General features: G+C 35.1%; 1 protein-coding gene across 2 annotated transcripts in view; it reads left to right on the forward strand.

The window, feature by feature from the left end:
• The window catches only part of KCNT2 (potassium sodium-activated channel subfamily T member 2), a 562,388-nt gene that overhangs the window by 192,221 nt on the left and 351,470 nt on the right, over positions 1-18,697 (forward strand). For both annotated transcript variants that reach the window (XM_023549164.2, XM_064276485.1), the window contains exons 5-8: positions 524-583; positions 9,927-10,001; positions 11,209-11,292; positions 14,923-15,017. In XM_023549164.2, the coding sequence (XP_023404932.1) occupies positions 524-583; positions 9,927-10,001; positions 11,209-11,292; positions 14,923-15,017 (314 nt within the window). The remainder of the gene's footprint in view (positions 1-523; positions 584-9,926; positions 10,002-11,208; positions 11,293-14,922; positions 15,018-18,697) is intronic.

Raw genomic sequence — 18,697 nt, forward strand, 5'->3', positions numbered from 1 at the left:
TGGTCTGTGCTGTTTAGTGCTTAAGGATGTTGCTGTTTCAGGTTGTCTGAGGTGCGCGATAGAATTCAACACATTATTGAACTTGAAGCTTGTATTTTTTCATTTTCTGTACTTTCTGAAGGAAATTATTGTTTTTGGTGGATACACTGGAGGAGAAGGTGATGTTATAGGAAGAGGGCAGTTATCTGTGGTGGGGTAGTTGTGTGCAATTGTGTATGGTAAGAACACAACATAAAACCTATTCTTTGCATAGCATTGCAAATTCCAGCTCATCTGACTATTCTATACTCACCTTTACACTTGGGAATAAAGATGAAAGACATTTATTTAGGAGATTAGAAATTACAAAAACTAAGCTGTAGTGCAGGAGTTGGCAAAGTCTGGTCTGTTGCCTGTTTATAGAAGTTAATGTGCCAATACACCTCTTAATAAAGTTCACACACGAACATACTAGTTACTAAAATCATGACTTTATATTTTAATTATATTGCATTTTCTCATAAAGTTGCAATTTATATTTTAGGTTTCAGTGGCATTGATAAGTCTATTTGAAACAATATTACTTGGTTACCTCAGTTATAAGGTAAGTTATTTTACCTAGCAGTTTTCTGCTGATAGAACACTTTATAAACGTTTACCCAGTATTCCTCTGTTTATAACTTATACTATAAGGATAAGGCAAGCATCTCTTAAACCACTTTAATTATTTTGGGCCTTTCTAGTACGTGATAAGAAACCGTGGTAATATGGTAACAGTTTCCTTGGTGGCTTAAAAGTACTTCACTAATTCCTGTGGGTTAATTTACCTATTACATGCATGCTTACAGTAAGGCAAGCAAATGGAATTGCTTGGCTTTTTATTGTTCTCAACCACTTTTCCTGACTGATACAAGAAACACTGAGAGAGTGAAAACATGTCTGTTAGTAATTGTTTTAATGAACTCTCTTAATTTTATTTTTTATTGAGCTCATCTTTGATGAAGAGCTTGACACTGTGCACTGTATAATTTCTTTTCTCAAAGAGTTTACAATCTAGAAAGAGAGGTGGGCAGGAGAAAATTATATGTATAATAATAACACCAGGTGGAATTTCATAGGTATGTTCATTAAGGCACAAATGAAGTACTATGAGGGTTCATAAAGATAGGTCATATTATGAGAGGAAAAGGAAGTACTCGAATGTCTTAAGGAGAGGCCTTGAATAAAAAAAAAAAAAAATAGTTACTTTTAATCAGGAAATGTGAAAAGACAGAACGGAAAGGATTGGTAGAATTAGCAAAGTCATGAAGGAAGGAATATATATATATATAAAATGGGGGAAATAGTAATTATTTAAGTTTGGTCAGACTATAGGGTATTTAAGAAAATATTTGGAGTCCCAGCGTGGTACAAACAGTTAACATGCTTGACTGCTAACTGAAAGGTTGGCAGTTTGAGTCCACTAAGCGGTGCCTTGGAAAAGCTCTGGTGGGTCTACTCCTGAAAAGCCAGCCACTGAAAACCCTCTGGGAAACAGGGCTACCCTGACAAACGGGCATCGACTCAGTGGCAGGGCTACCCTGATAAACGGGCATCGACTCAACGGCAGGGCTACCCTGATAAACGGGCATCGACTCAGTGGCAGGGCTACCCTGATAAACGGGCATCGACTCAGTGGCAGGGCTACCCTGATAAACGGGCATCGACTCAGTGGCAGGGCTACCGTGATAAACGGGCATCGACTCAGTGGCAGGGCTACCCTGATAAACGGGCATCGACTCAGTGGCAGGGCTACCCTGATAAACGGGCACCGACTCGGTGGCAGGGCTACCCTGATAAACAGGAATCGACTCAACGGCAGGGCTACGCTGATAAACAGGAATCGACTCAGTGGCAGGACTACCCTGATAAACGGGCATCGACTCAGTGGCAGGGCTACCCTGATAAACGGGCATCGACTCAGTGGCAGGGTTACCCTAATAAATGGGCATCGACTCAGTGGCAGGGCTACCCTGATAAACGGGAATCGACTCAACGGCAGGGCTACCCTGATAAACGGGCATCGACTCAGTGGCAGGGCTACCCTGATAAACGGGCATCGACTCAGTGGCAGGGCTACCCTGATAAACGGGCATAGACTCAGTGGCAGGGCTACCCTGATAAACGGGCATCGACTCAGTGGCAGGGCTACCCTGATAAACGGGCATCGACTCAGTGGCAGGGCTACCCTGATAAACGGGCATCGACTCAGTGGCAGGGCTACCCTGATGAATGGGCATCGACTCAGTGGCAGGGCTACCCTGATAAACAGGAATCGACTCAATGGCAACTGGTTTTTTTTTTTCTTTTAAGATATTGCTGGGGCGAAAAAAAAATTGGGACAATGTTTGGGAGCCATGATTAAAAACCATGTAATGAGAACTTGATGAGGTTGTTCAATACAGTTATAATTAAATTTTAGGGATGTTAGTTCAGAACCTCTGTGCAGCACAGGCAAACCGTCATCACACCGCCATGATTGAGGCATAAAGGAGAATCTGGAGAGAGATGTTGGCTGGAGGAAAGGAACTGGCAGATTTGATTTGTGATGAATTATGGAGGTTGAAACTAAAGAAACCATCAGCTGATTTGTTGCAATAGGTGAGAAGAAGGAAAAAGACAAATAATATTTTAAAGTCAGCCAGAATGACTGGGAATGTGGCAGCAAAACTAAGGAAGAATGATATCAGGATGATGAGTCAGGCTGGGGTCAAGTTAGATGGAATAATGGAAAGGATTTTAGAAATGATGAATTCGAGGTTTTGCTGGGAAAGCACTCAGATTTGACATGCAGTGTTTACAAAGTGTATACAAAGTAATAAGCAGGAATAGGCACCTGATGTCCAACAATCAGCTTTGGATGCTTTCCTTTCTTTTGGAAAATAGTGCTTGAAGGAATATTTTGAAGCTAAAAAAGAGACAGTGAAAGAGCTCGCACATGGTAGTATCTTATTACTAAATTATCTAGATAGGTATACACTAAGATGTTGACGAAAGATCTTTTAATGGTGTGCTAATATATCTCCCTTCATTAAAACCAAAACCAAACCTGTTGCCATCAAGTTGATTCCGACTCAAAGCGACCCTATAGGACAGAGAAGAACTGCCCCATAGAGTTTCCAAGGCTACATTCTTGAAAGCAGGCTGCTGGGTTCAAACAGCTGACCTTTTGCTTAGCAGCCAAGTGCTTAACCATTGTGCCACTAGGGCTCCTTTTTCCCTTTGCAATAGGTGCTCTATAAATATTTTGATTTATAAATCCAGATTGACAAATCTGCATTTTGGATACATAGAAAAATAATATAAAATCAGGTAAGTTAATATCTCAGATTTTATCTTCAAAGTTTTTTAGTACACAAGTGTGTGAAGAATGTTGAATGTGAGATATAAAAAGTAATACATTTTTGTAAAAAAATTAGGTATATGTTCTTTGTTGTTTTTTAAATTAAGTATACCCTGTCCATTAGTACAGAAGTGTGTAAAGAAATATAGCCTGGCCAAAATATGAATCTGCATTTATGAATGTATTTGATCCAACTTCTGGGTAAAAACCAATATGAAATTAACTTTGCTAATTTGCTAATAGAAGTCTTAGCCCTAATTTAAGAAGTAATTTTAAAAACACAGATTCAAGATAATTTTCCATTGCAATTATATGATGATGACATTTATAATTAATTATTTCCTGTCCTTTATAAATTGAGAGCAAAGCTAGAGGATAAATAATATTTCCATCCTGATCTTCATAAACAGTAATGGCTTAGATGGAGGGCCTGCAAGGAGAGGTAGATGGTAGTAAAGTCCTGCATGTTATGAAGAAAATCAAAGCAAAAAACCAAACCTGTTGCTTTTGAGTCAATTCCGACTCATCGTGACAGAAATAGTAAAAAGGAGTTGTGTGGCAGTGGAAGGGTGGTTGCTTTTAATTACCTTCTTTTTCCTCCCATAAATGCAGTCAAATCCATGCACTCTTTGGACTCTGTCAATAGAGTATTGGATAAATTTTTTTTTTTTGGAATGAGTAAATTATGTAATTGGTAACTATTAATGACCTAAAAATAAGGTTCTGGTTAGCAGAATCTAAAATAGAGCTTCTCCCCTCATACTGAGGTTTTAAGAAAAATAATAAGCCTGCAGAAATTGATATTGCATTAGTAATTGCATCCATTTCTAATATTGTTTTTGATACTTGTCTGGAAATATGTATATCTTTATCTATGCCAGTATCTATATCTATATCCACACGAAGATAGCATATATCTTTTTATATATATAATATATATGCAATAATTAAAAATATACTTTATATAATTTTCTTCAAGCACTTTATAATTCTTGACGTTAGACCTTGTAAAATAAGCATACATGAGTTAATCCTTAACAAATGAAAACAGCTTAAACTGTCATGGACGCTGCAGCCTCAGTTTACCTAGCATTTCAAAAACAAAGACTGATGAGTAAAAGCAAAATGAGCTAAAGTACTTAAAGTACATGTTCAGGTTAGTAAATAATGAATACAAATTCTGTGACATCAGCTATATTTTGTGTTTTTAATTCTGAAGTGTAAAAAAAAGAAGTGTAGGTCTGTATTTAAACCACCATTCCATTCATTTCGTAACTATTTGGCAAAGCAGTTGAGGTAATCAGCCTACACTAAAGTTCTTATTCTTCTTTTACCATAAAAAAAAAAAAAAATTGTTTTTTTAAATACCTCTAATTCTTTATTAACTGCTTTGAAAACAGTATTCTATTTATGCACACATTCATTAAGCCACTGCTGAGGAGTCCATGCCTGCTCATAGAGACCCCGTAGGGTTACCAAGGTTAGAAATCTTTGCAGAAACAGATTTCTCCCACACCTTTCTCCCACGGAGTGCTGGTGGTTTTGAACCTCTGACCTTTCTGTTAGCAGTTAAGCACCTTAACCATTGCCCCACCAGGGCTGCTGATTCTATTTATACACATGAATTCATTAGAACCTGAAAAAATAAAAACAAATCTAAGCACAATTTCCAAATCTTTCAAAATAAAAATTCATCATACCTAGAAGCCTTTTGTTAAATCTGCAATTCTTTTTTGTGTGATCATCTTTTTTTAATAAAGGCATTACTTTTGAAAAATTCACACCACGATGGGGTCATATCTAGGACTCCTTGGTACTTTATAATGGTTCTGGTGGTTCTGCCTACAGGTCCCTGAAAACGGTAAACCTAATCTTGTTAAGCTTAGAAATGCAAATTAAAGCCGGCCTTCTTAACACCATTTTCAATTTACTGAAAAACAAGTTGTGAAACTTTTTCATGAAATATTTTAAATGTAAATATTCTTAACCTTTAAGAATGAACTATTTTTGGACATTCTCTTGGCCCAAACTGGACTAAAAACAACTAAATTGTCATAAATCATACATGTTTTTTAAAGTATTTTTTTGCAGTTACCAAGCTAATAGCCCAAACTTACATTTTTCTGTACAATAAAAATAAAAGTGTGATACACTTTAGAAAAGCACATACTTTAGTGGTTTATTACTGATTAAAGAATGATACACCCATACCAAATGTAGAATAGCTGAATTAAGGGTTATGTATATTTTACTGAATACCACTGATGAAAAGAGGAACATAGAATTACACACTTACAACAAAGGAAGCTACTACTTAGCAATTTTTTTTTTAATTAAGGAATTATTTTTGAATGGAGACTAGTGCTTTTTATCTCCTTCATGAAAATAAGATTAAATGAAGCAAGTATTTGGCATAATTTTAAAACACACAGTGCCTGTCTTTTGAATTTTATTTTATGCTTCTCTACATGATGGCATTCTGTTGTTGTATCTTCTCTTTTCTTGTATTAGTTGCTTTTATCCTGTGGATTTATATGACATTAGTCTCATTAGGACTCCTTAATATCCAGTGTAACTTAGGGATACTTTCTATATTTGTTTTTCATTAGCTTATTTTAGAGGTGATAATTTGTGAAAAATGTCTCTAAATTCAGCAGAAAATCTGAGATCCTAAAATTAGACCCAATGAATATAACCGAACAATTATTTGTTTTTATCAGTGAACACATTGCTAAACTGTATACTTTTATATCATTAAAATTAATCCTCAGTAGGTAGATCATTTACTTGCTATAAAATGGAAGTGAATTTGCTCTGAATTAGCAATAGCATGGTTGAAATAATGTAGTAGTAGTTTTTATTTAGGAGTGTCTTAGTTCCTTAGAATTAAATATATGTAGATATAGGTAGATAGATAGATAGATAGGTGCGTTATCTACTTATCTGTCAGAGTCCTGGTGGCGTAGTGGTTAAGAGCTTGGCTGCTAAATTAAAGGTCAGCTGTTTGAATCCACCAGTCACTCCTTGGAAACCCTATGGGGCAGTTCTACTCTGTCCTGTAGAGGCACTGTGAGTTGGAATTGACTTGACGGCAAGTTATTTATTTATTTACTTTTGGCCTGTCTGTCTCTTTGTATCTACTAAAAAAAAAAAAAAAGTCTATCAAAAATCAGAGATTTACTTCAAGAAATTGGTTCATGAGATTGTGGGGAGCTGACAAGTCCAAGATCTATAGGTTGGGTGACAGAAGAGTGGAGTAAGTTTTTTGACAAAATGTCTCTTTATAGTCTGAACGCAGAACACATGTAACTTCTTTTTTGCTCTAAAGGTTTTCAACTGATTGACAACTGCCTACGTTATGATCTATTTTAGAAACAGAATTAGGAGGTATTATTGACAAATTATATGTAATGTGTGAAAGGAAGATATAAAAGGTTACCCCCACAATTTTTGGCTTGTGCTGCTGGGGGCCAGTCAGGGCAAAAATCATAAATTTTGTGTTTAAACATATGACATTAAAGATGGTTTTGAGACATCCATGACTCAGTTGATTAGGCAATTGGAGACCTGCATCAAAATCTCAAGAGATACAATAGTCATCTGAGCTCGAGATGCAATATTGGAAGTCATCAGGTTATTTTTGATCATCAGTTGAAGCTAACAGCATAGATGAAATTACTTAAGATTGGTATATAGCCAAGAGCTCTTAAACTGCTTTCCTCCAGAAAATTTCTATTGAATGAACTCTTGTGGTTACAAGTTTAATAATTTACACTTGGCTACATTTAGGGAAGCTTTAAACAATGAAGTTCTTTCAAGTGTTTCTATTTAGATTCAACAGAAAGATAAGTAAATAAGGAAGTTTAAAAAGTAAAACAAACATGTAAAGTAAGGAAAAGAGTATGTATAAAAAAATCTGAGAGTTTCATTCATTCGTTTACATACTCTCTGAGCCCCAATAGGCATATAAACAAGGAGATTAGTGCTGGAGGCATGAGAAGTAGGGCCTTCCAGGCGGAGGGAGAAGCGTGAGTCAAGTTAAAAAAGTATAAAATACACTAACTTGTCCAGGGAACTGAGTAACATTCCGTGTGTCTGAATTTGTGGCTGAATTCATGGTAGGGATAGAAATAGAGTAAGTATAAGTCAGACCAGTAGCCCAAGTCCAAATCGTGCAGGTTCATATAATATAATGAGGGGAGTTTGGATTTTATTGTGTTGGCAATGGGAATCTGGCATTGAAGAAAGACTCCTCTGGCGTTAATATGGAAGATAAGTTAGAACAGGACCCAACCAAGTCAGATAACAGTTAGGGATTTTTTTTGTAAGGATTCAAGTAAAAAATAAGTCTGAATTCATGTGGTATATATGAAAATGAAGGGAAGAGAGCCATCAGGGATATAAAATACTTTTGTTTACCATGGACCAATTTGTCCAGTGTGTCACACCTGTCAGAGAAACTATTAATCTGTTCTGTGTGTTAATGGAAATATACTTGTGTATCATCAGCGGTAACTGTCCCATACCCTTAATCTTTTTTGCTGGTCAGCTCAGTCCCTTTTCCTGTGCACGATTATTGATGCCTCTGAATGATGTACAATTTCAAGTAAAAACACAGCAAGAAAAGAGTAGCCAAATGTTAAGCTTTCTGGAAACTGAGTCATGCAAAAACATTTGAAGAGATAGTAGTATATAACCTGTACAATTAAAAAAAAATGCCTAACTATAACCATTTATAACCAGTTTATTGAACAGGCCTGACTCAGTGCAACTAAGGGAAAGTTTAAGCTTCCCATCCTTCTCCTTCATGTTCGTGAATCTTCCTTCTGGTCCATACAGATCGGGTGAAATCTAGAGCAGGCCCCATAGCTTTTCTTCTCTCCATTTGCAAGGCAAGTTTCAGTTAAGTACTTAAGAAATTAGGATCAATGTATGAAAAGTTTAAAATTGCTTTTGCCCTTCCTTAGCTTATACTTACTTGGGGTGAAGGGTTATCATGGACGCTATCTCCTATTTCCACCACCTCTTTTATTGGAAACCAGCTGCTTTTGGCCCCTCCAGGGCTGAGGAGGAACAGTGAGGGAAGTGAGGCCAACATCTGGGATGGAGTTGCCTGACTGGCACAGTTATGGTTTGGTGTTGGGTCCCTCAGCATGGCAATTACAAGTGCTGGCCCTTTGTCCCCAGAGGGCCTTTGTGTCTCTGCTGAATCTCCCTGAGGGCCATACTGTCTCCGTTTGGTCCTGAATAGCTTACACCCAAACCCTGACTTCTTGATGTAAACACTTGATGTAAAACACTGGTTACATCCTTTAGGGTCTGTGGCTGCTTCTTAGAAAAAAGGCACCTTCGCCTTGTCATTAGCTCACTCTCATTTGGGCCCTCTATCTCTTTGCTCTGCCATCTCCTCATTTTTAGACATTTTTACCGTGAGTCAAGTACTAACCTCTGTCTGAGCCAAGCTCTTTAATTGGTTCCCTTGGGCCCTTCTCACTTAGCTTGAGGTGATGAAAGAAACACTGTAGCTCCTCTAACATCCTTCTGGAGAGAAGTCCTCACTGCTGTCCTCTACATACAACCCCTCTACCACTGGAGGTGGGTAATGAACCATCGCTAACAAAACCATTCCTCAGTACCTTAGCACCTTGATTTCATTGTAATTTTAGGCCTTTGGGGCCTCAAGGAGACCTGAGACCGACTCCGAGTATAACAATCGGTATTATAAAATAATTGGAAAATCCAGGGCAGCTGATTTCAATTCCCCATTCCAATAAGTAGCTCTTTTCATAAAAGAATAAGCTGCTTTAGGAAGTTTTGAATTTTGTGCCGTTGGACACCATTTGAGCATGTTTCAGTGAAGACCTGTTAATATCAGGGACTTGTGCACTTTCACAGGGTGCTGCAGTGAGAAGGGCAACAGCTTATTTTAATGTCTGATGTCACCTTTTTGAAATTGCTAATCATTTTTGAACAAGAGGCCCAGAATTTCGTTTTGCCCTGGGCCCCACAAATTATGTTCTGATTAATACTGTTGACCTGTGTGAGTCAGGTTCTTGACGATTGAAAGAACCTTTCCTTTCCTTAGGGTTATGAGGTTCTAAATGTGGGCCACTCTATGAAATATAAATTTTGTTGAAATTTTATTAAAACAAAAAGCAGTGTTAATAACCATCATATAGTGTGTGTTTTGCAAACTATTTAGTGTACTTTATAGTTAGTGAATATAATTATTATAATGAAAAGCTGAGTCATTTTTAAGTTCACTCCATAGGTTTTATTAATGTGTTTTAATTTTACTAGTAATTTTCCTTCCATGAAATATTATATGATCAAATACGTTATGTGTAATATTCAAGGGCTATCAGGAGCATCTGGTTTACTTCTTAAATTTACCATACAATTGAGAGAGTACAGTTACATTCAGAAAAATAATCTTTACATAACGATTCTATGTTCTGTTAATATAAGTGTCCCTATTGCTAGAGAAATTCTAAGTTATACCTTTTTTCCCTTTAATGGAATTCAGTATAATTGACTTTCATTTTTATTCATTCTTTCTTGGAAGGGAAACATCTGGGAACAGATTTTACGAATACCCTTCGTCTTGGAAATAATTAATGCGGTTCCCTTCATTATCTCAGTAAGTGCTAAAAGAATCTAAAAATAATTATGTTGTTAGATTTAAGAAGATTCTTTAAGTCTAAATACCATTACATAATGTATTAGCTGAAATAAATGGATTTAAACTTTGGTTAGAGTCACAGTATTAATAAATAAACAGGAAAATGGGTTGGAAAACTGGACTGTGCTATTAAATGAAAACTCTTTTAATGAGATGTAGTACAACAGCAAAATGAAATGCTTTTTAGAAATATACACTCTAGAGCTGCCTCTTGAACAAAAGTAAATATTGCCCACACAGATCAATAAGTATTTACTCCATTTCTTGTTTACATGGTAGAAATATTTCTTTTAAAATAGAGAAACTGAGTAGAATCAAATGTTTATCTATGAAAATTTTCTCATACTGAAAATATATTTATCTCTAGTTTAACCAAAGAACTTACTAAATCCAACTTTCTCTTTAGTAAGAAGGTTGCCAAAAATCAGACGAGCAGCAGCAGCAACACCTTCTTTCTCAAAGTTCTATGTAATACCCATGCTACCGTGATCCTATTCTACTTTGGTTCCCAAAATACATAACCAGCATTTGCCTATTTTTAAATTAGATTTTAATCTCAATTTGATAGAGTTTTAATAATGCCTATTGTTTTTTTTTTTTTTTATTGTTGGGATTATAATTTAAGTAGATATCTGAAGTTGCTCATTTCTGACAATTATTTTAATTTGAGTATTTACTTAAAGGAGCAACTGGAACTAGATTAAACAATGAGGCTAACTAAATATAATTCCAACTGAACATGATTCCTCAATGTCACTTACAGTTGTTGAATCCAAAGATAGTGAGAAGTGGTCATGTATTAAAAGGGCAGAATCTTCTCTCCTTGTTCCTGCTTTTCAGCTTCCTTTGCAGGAAAGAGTCTATGTTTACCATATGTGGTCACACTAAAAGCTTTATGATATAATTAGCATACTTACATATAGCTGACATCTAGTGAGAACTTATTTTCTTTATGGTTTTACAGTAAAAAAATTTTCCTAAGAGACAATGAATGAAAAGATCCTATCTATTCCTTCCGTTTCATTCATAATATGAGTATGAAGTATTTGCCACATGTTTTCATTGTCCTTAATGACTTTTTTTGTTTGTTCTACATTTCTGTTTGATCTACTGGATATAATTTCTTGCTTTGAGAGAAAAGTTGTAGTTTTCGTTTGTTTTTCAGATATTCTGGCCTTCCTTAAGGAATTTATTTGTGCCAGTCTTTCTAAATTGTTGGCTTGCCAAACATGCCTTGGAAAATATGATTGTGAGTATTAAAGTGAAGTGTTAAAAGAAAAATATTTTTAAAATCCCTTTATTTCCTTCTTACGTTCAGTGTTCATATCAAAGAGAGATGGTGATTTGGTGTTTTAGTTTGGTACTTTCACATTCTGCTTTCTCCCATAAAATGTAAAATTATACTATTGGCATTTATTTAATTATCATTAAATTTCCAAATGCTTCATTTTTAAACTTATTTGAAGGCAATTCAGTATCTTAGTAATGAGTTTTATTTAAATGTTCATAAAATGATTTTTTGGTAAAATACTATCAAATATAATACATAATATGAATACATAAGCTATCTGTTGGTTTATATCCCACTGAGAATGAAAACTTGCAAAATGCTGACATTGCCAAGTCCCTACTTTTGTGAGATCCTATAATCTGTTGAACAAAAGTGGTTCAGATTTCTAAATGTCAGCAAACCAAAACCTAATTGCTTTTATATGAGTCCAACTAGATAGCCAGTCTTCTGGATGCAAATAAACTTCACTTCCATTGCAATTTGTGGATTATAATGGGATCCCTGGTTTTAAAGATTTAGGCAGGAGATGCTGTCAAACCACACTTAACTGTAGTAGTTTCATATTCCGTGTAAATTTGTAGGGTTGTGTGTTGGAGCTAGAAACCCCTTTTTTAAAGCCATCTTTTTAGATTTGGCTGGGGTGGGGGTGAGTGGGGTAGTAGGAGGGAGAAAGAGAAGCAGAAGATAGGGTAAGAGATGCAGAACCGAGAGCTGTCCCACAGTTGTACTTTGCCCAAGAATGACCTGTTTGGAAGGACTGGTTTATACCTATGACCCAAATACATTTACTGTACGCTTCAATACTTATAACCTAGCTGTAAAACATTTGCTGTTCATGCCTTCAGTCTGCAGATGTTATAATGGATCCACTGCATGCTAAGCACTCTAACAGGCAGATGATTTAACTTTTCTTTTGCATTTCTGTTTTGGCAAAAAATAAATAAATACCTATATTATAGGCTTTCTGAGAATTAAATTAAATTACACATACACTCATACACACATGCACACAAACATGTATGATCTATACTTGAGTAGTATTATGTCTGGTATAAACGTAGTAAGGACACAATTATTAATTTTATTCCCTTTTTGTTTAGCATGTACTAATAAAGCCATCTAATCACATTTTTGTTTTAAACAAGTGATTTACATAATAATTAGCCATACTCTACTTCTTAATTTTTAAATGTAAATTTATTTTAGGTTTTATTTAAAAAAATAAAAAATAGAGAGATACTAAAAACTAAGCCTAGCTACATAACAAACCAGAAGCAAACCCACTGCCATCAAGTCAATTCTGACTCATAGTGACCCCATAGCTTTTCTGAGGCTGTAAATCTCCATAGGAAGCAGACTGCCACATCTTTCTCCCATGGAGCCACTGGTGGTTTCGAACAGCTGACCTTTTGGTTTGCAATCCATTGCTTTAACCACTGCACTACCAGGGCTTCTTAAGCCTAGTTACATAGAAAAATAAAATTTGTTGGGAGATAAACTTATTTTTCTTTTAAATAACTTTTAAACAGGCATTTTAACCCAAGGTTTGGCCAAAAGGGGTATTTGGAAAATATTTGAATATTCACAGCCAGAAAACCATACCCATTGCCAGTGAGTTGATTCTGACTCATAGCGGCCCTATAGGACAGAGTAGAACTGCCCCATAGGGTTTTCAAGGAACAGCTGGTGGATTCAAACTGCCAACTTTTTGGTTATCAGCTGAGCTCTTAACCACTGTGCAATCAGGGCTCCTGGATATTTATAATAGCAGGTAAATATTTCTAAACAGTCACGTTAAGTAACCACTGGAGTCTCATGAAAATGCATGGAAAAAGGATGGGGGTGTGTGGCCAATGGAATGGTTTGCACAGACAATGAGGTGTTGATTGCTCAAAAGAAACACTTGTTTCAATAGGCATAGATTGTTGAAATTGCCAGTGAAGAAAAATACACCAGGCATAGGGAAGGACTCTTTGACTATTACCATGTTATTAGTTGTTGGAAAAAAATAACCAAGAGAGGGACTATTAGTCAATCATTGAGATAAAAGGTAATGTTTTGCAGTACTCATTTAAGATTCATTTTCTATTTTATTTTAGTTTTTTATTTTGCTTCTCTTCTTCTTGCTCGTTGCTAAACTTTTATCTGTTTTTCTGCTAACCCTTCTTCCAGAAAAAAAAAAAGGATGAGAGGTGAAATTCTAATTAACCAATTTAGTTATTTGTTTTCATAACAGTTCTAATTAAATGTGTGGTGGAGGAAGAAAAAAATATTGGCTCATTGAGGTTTTTGTATTGGTTATTTATGCTATACTGATTTTAAAACCATTAGATTCTTATTACAAAATTGGAGGCAAACAGAAAAATATAAAGCCAAAAATTATAAACATCCATAAGTCACAAAGACTAAACACTAGTAATATTTATATACTTCCAATATTTCCTATACAGAAACACACAGATTTCAGACGTGGGCTTATTTTATTTGTTCAATTTTATAACTGGAATTTTTTTCATATAGCAGTGTGTAGTAGATTTCTGTATTAGTAAATATTCCTCTTTAGATCATTTTTAATGGGTGTGTCTAAGTCTATTATATCGATACTGATCAATTTATTTAACCATGTTTTGTTTTACTGCATATTTTAATAGTAATTAACATTCATTATTTCATATGAGTATTATCATTTTGTATTAAAGATTAACATACATAAATGCTTGTTCCCATCTCATAATTTTCATGTTGTTTATTTAAAGATGTTATTGGTAAATAATGAATGAATGAATGAATTAATGAAGAACATAAAAAACATATTTCTGAATTTTAACCTACATTACCTAATTGCTTTCCAAAAATTTAGAACAAATTACATGACTGGTATCATAATTTAGTGCTCATTATTTGCAAACTAAACTCCATTGGGTGTTATAATTGTTTTTATTGTTAACCAGTTGGAAATGTGCAAAGTATATCTTGAATCTACATCTATTTTAATATTAATGAAATCAAACCTTTAAAAAAAATTTTGTTCACTGGCTTCTTATTCAATTTTTATTTGAAATTGCCTGCTATAATTTTTGTTATTTTTATGATTCAGAAAATGAGATTTGATCTTAGTTTCACCCAGCTGTTACATCCACCTTCTTTGAATATCTTATTTTCTGATCTTTTGTTTATTATGGAGAAATTTCCATAATAGATTATGTTAACCATGAAAGATTTGGGGGGAGTTTAATGGAACATCTTTCCAAGCGTTTACAAGGCACACAAAATGAAATCCAGTGTTTTTGTGGTCTTTCTGTAGTGTTACTTTGGAATATGAATTGAGTTTAATGGAACATCTTTCCAAGCGTTTACAAGGCACACAAAATGAAATCCAGTGTTTTTGTGGTCTTTCTGTAGTGTTACTTTGGAATATGAATTGTATGGTTATTTGTAGACCTAAGACCTATATAAATATGCTGCTATGTTAATTTAAAGCATATATATTCATTAAGCACAGTGTAGTTAAAATGTAATGTGTTTTAAACTCATGCATATTTAGTATTTATCAAAATTTACAATATGCTTTTTTCTGTATTGTTATAGAATGATCTGCACAGAGCCATTCAGCGTACACAGTCTGCAATGTTTAATCAAGTTTTGATTTTAATATCTACATTACTATGTCTTATCTTCACCTGGTAAGATTGTGCATATCAGCATTTTTACTCTGTTTTCTTTAATTATAGTTTCTAAGGAAAACAATATAAAAATCTAGTTAGTAGTTGACGAAAATGAAATAGAATAATATTTGCCAGGAAAAGTAACCAGTAACCCACAGAAATAGAAGTTAAGTTCTTCTTTTAGCCTACAGAAAAAAAAAAAAAAAAAACAACAAGAAAGCACATATACTATTTGGTATTGATATTTATTGCAGCTCTGACATTTCCCCAAACACTATAAACAGCAAAATCACAAGAATTTGTACTGCATGTCACAGTTGTCAAAACAAGAATTTCTCCATCAAGCCGCTGACATGGAGGTGCCTTTCAGTATCCACAGTCTTCAAAGCAGAAACGTTTTTGAAAAAACCGTCATTGCCCCTCACTGTCTCCGCCTTTGCTTCATCTACATGATGTTTAGTGTGCGATCAGGCAGAAAGCAGGAGTGAGTCCTCTGACAGTGCGGGGGAAGACCGGGCCCTTTGCTTTGTTCCAGAAAACAGTTCCTCTTACGGAAGGTCACACTTTGGCAATTATAGAACAACTCAATGTGAAACGGTGTACTGTACATAGAGATTCATGCAGGCCTTTAAATAGAGAAAAAAATGTGAAAACCAGAAAATGAGGTAGAATAATGTGTCTGTTTGGCAGGAGTCTTAGATATTAGATGTAAGTGTGCTCTGACCCGGATTTGACCCTACTAGGAGAGAAAAAGCTAATTAGGAAGTAGGAATGCACACATACTCTAGCACAACAGAACGAGATAAACATATATTAATATGCATTATGTGTGTATATGAAAATACGGGTATGCAGATATGACAGCTACTTTGCATGATGCCTTTGAGTATAAAACAGCCCTCTCAAATTGACACAGTGTCATACTATTTTTTAGATTTTTTAACTCTTCAGGAATTGTTTTATAGTTTATCCAGTAAACATTTGACTGCATAAATATGAAATACTAACAGCAATGACTTCCCTTAATTTTAATAAAATGTCATTATTTTATTAACTTAGGAGTTTTCTCATTTTGAGGAAAAGTACTTAAAATTTTTTATATATGTATGGATATGTTAATTTTTAAATTGTTGAAAGGAAAATTCCAAAAAAAAAAAACCTAGTGATTTCTAGATATATTGTGGGATTCTGTTAAAGGGTAATTAATAAAGAGGTAATTGAAATGTTAATGCCAAATACGGATTTTTTTTTTTTTTTTTTTTTAACATGATAACACTTCAGTACTTCTGCTCAGGAGGCATATCCTCACCACAGTACAGGACCATCTCCAGTGAGATCTCTGCTCCTCTTTTGTGCCTAGGACTTCTATTTTGGGAGATTAGTTTTTATTTTCAAAAGAAGCAAATGGGTGAATTCTGTAACTTTCTTATACCCAGGGATGAAACAGTGCTAGATAAGGAGTTTTTGTGATCTACATGAAATTTCCGGTATATAATATATTCATCATTTGAATCATGAATGTTTTACTACTTGTTTTATTTCTAGTTATAGTTGCTGTTGTTGGTGATGTGTGTGTGGGTTTGTGGGTGGTAGTTGAGTGGTGGTTTTGACATATGCTATCTAATGATTTCAGCTGTGACCAATGTGGAGCTATGAGTCTGCCTCTTAATGTGCAAGTATTATAGAGTTATGCTTAGCTACATAGCTATTGCTTTAATCACATATACCTTAATATTCATCTCATTATGTTTTTAAATTATAAGGATCTAGAATGAATTAAATTATTTAGAATGAACTAAATTTGGATTTTCGTATATTCTAGCATTGCAAGCAAAATGACTTCATGAATACTGATAATCATAATAAAGTAGAATAAGTCTTATTTGAAATTGAAGTCAAAAGAGTAGTTGTCAACCAGGAAAAACAATTATTAGTGAAATGTAAATGTTGTTCTTTTATTCACAAAACTCTAGATAATCTGTTCAGAACTGGTACACCAACTTGATAATGTTGGAAATAAGTTTTCTTATATTTTATTTTTCTGCTATTCTCAAAATATGGTTACCATCATGGTTCAAGATGGCTGTTCTAGTCTTGCTATTGCATCCTAACACCAGCCTACAGAAATGGTAGTAAAATAGAGCGGGTATGGCCCTTCTTTTTAATGTACAATCCAAAAGTTGGATATATAATTTAGATTCCTAATTATGGACTAGATTTTGGTTATATATTCACCGTAGGAATGGAGTCCTGGGGACACGGTGGTTAAGATCTCAAGCTGCTAACCAAAAGGTGGACAGTTTGAATCCACCAGCCATACCCTGGAAAACCTATGGGCAATTCTGCTCTGTCCTATAGGGTCACTATGAGTCAAAATTGACTCAATGGCAATGGTTTTTGGGAGCTTCAAGGGGCCTGAGAAAATGTTGTCTAGCTGGGCAGCAGTGTGACCCACTGAATATTGTGCTGCCATGGAAAAGAGAAACACTGGATACTGAGGAACAATAAGACATTTCAGCCACTGATTAATTGCAAAAGTTCCTCTGTACATTCGTTGTTTAAAATTCAAGGCTATACTTTCTTGAAGCCCTTGGTCAAGTTAGTTTATCTGGCCTTAATTTCCACTCTGTTATACTAAAAAAAATCACCTTGGATCCCTGGTGGTGCAGTGGTTAAGAGTTTGGCTGCTAATCAAAAGGTCAGTAGTTCGAATCCACCAGCCACTCCTTGGAAACCCTGTGGGGCAGTTCTGTTCTGTCCTGTAGGGTCACTATAAGTTGGAATCGACTGGACGGCAATGGATTTTTATTAATTACTTTATAGGTGTTCTAAGCATGACAATCTACTAATAAAACTACAGAACTGAACTAATATGTCTGAAAATATATTTAACAGAAAATATGGGAAATTATCTTCCTCAACTGTGATGCACTCAGGTTTTCTGCACTCCCTACATATTTCTAATACTCTAGTTATCCTTGTTAAGTTAAACATAATGGTAGTATCTCTCTGGGTGCAATACACTTATTTTTTGGCAATACACTTAATTTTATAGAGGAGTTTTAGGTTCTCAGAAAAATTATTCAGAGAGTACAGAAATTTTCTATATACCTCCTCTCCCCTTGTACAGGTTCTCCAGTTATTAACAACTTGCATTGCTGAGGTACATTTGTTACAATTGATGAACTGATACTGATACATTATTATTAACTAAAGTCAGTAGTTTACAGTAGGGGTTCACTCTTTGTGTTGTACAGTTTTATGGGTTTAAACAAATGCGTGATGCTTTGTATCCACTATTGCAGTGTCATGCAGAATAGTTTCACTTCCCTTAAAACGTCCTGTGCTTCACCTTGTTGCCAACCCCTGCCCTTAAACCCTTGGCAACCACGGATTTTTTCCTGGTGGCTCAGTGGTTAAGAGCTTGGCTGCTAACTAAAAGATTGGCTGTTTGAATCTGCCAGCTACTCCTTGGAAACCCTATGGGGTGGTTCTACTCTGTCGTGTAGAGTTACTATGAGTCAGAATCCGCTTGACGGCAATGGGTTTGGTTTTGGTTTTCTATGGTTTTGCCCTTTCCAGAAAGTCATATAATTAGAATCGCACAGTGCTTTTTCAGACTGGCTTATTTCGCTTAGTAATATGCATTTAAAATTCCTCTATAGCTTTTCGTACTGGGCAGTTCTACTCTCTCCTAT

The sequence above is a fragment of the Loxodonta africana genome, chromosome 25 (assembly GCF_030014295.1).
Source record: "Loxodonta africana isolate mLoxAfr1 chromosome 25, mLoxAfr1.hap2, whole genome shotgun sequence".
NCBI lineage: Eukaryota > Metazoa > Chordata > Mammalia > Proboscidea > Elephantidae > Loxodonta > Loxodonta africana.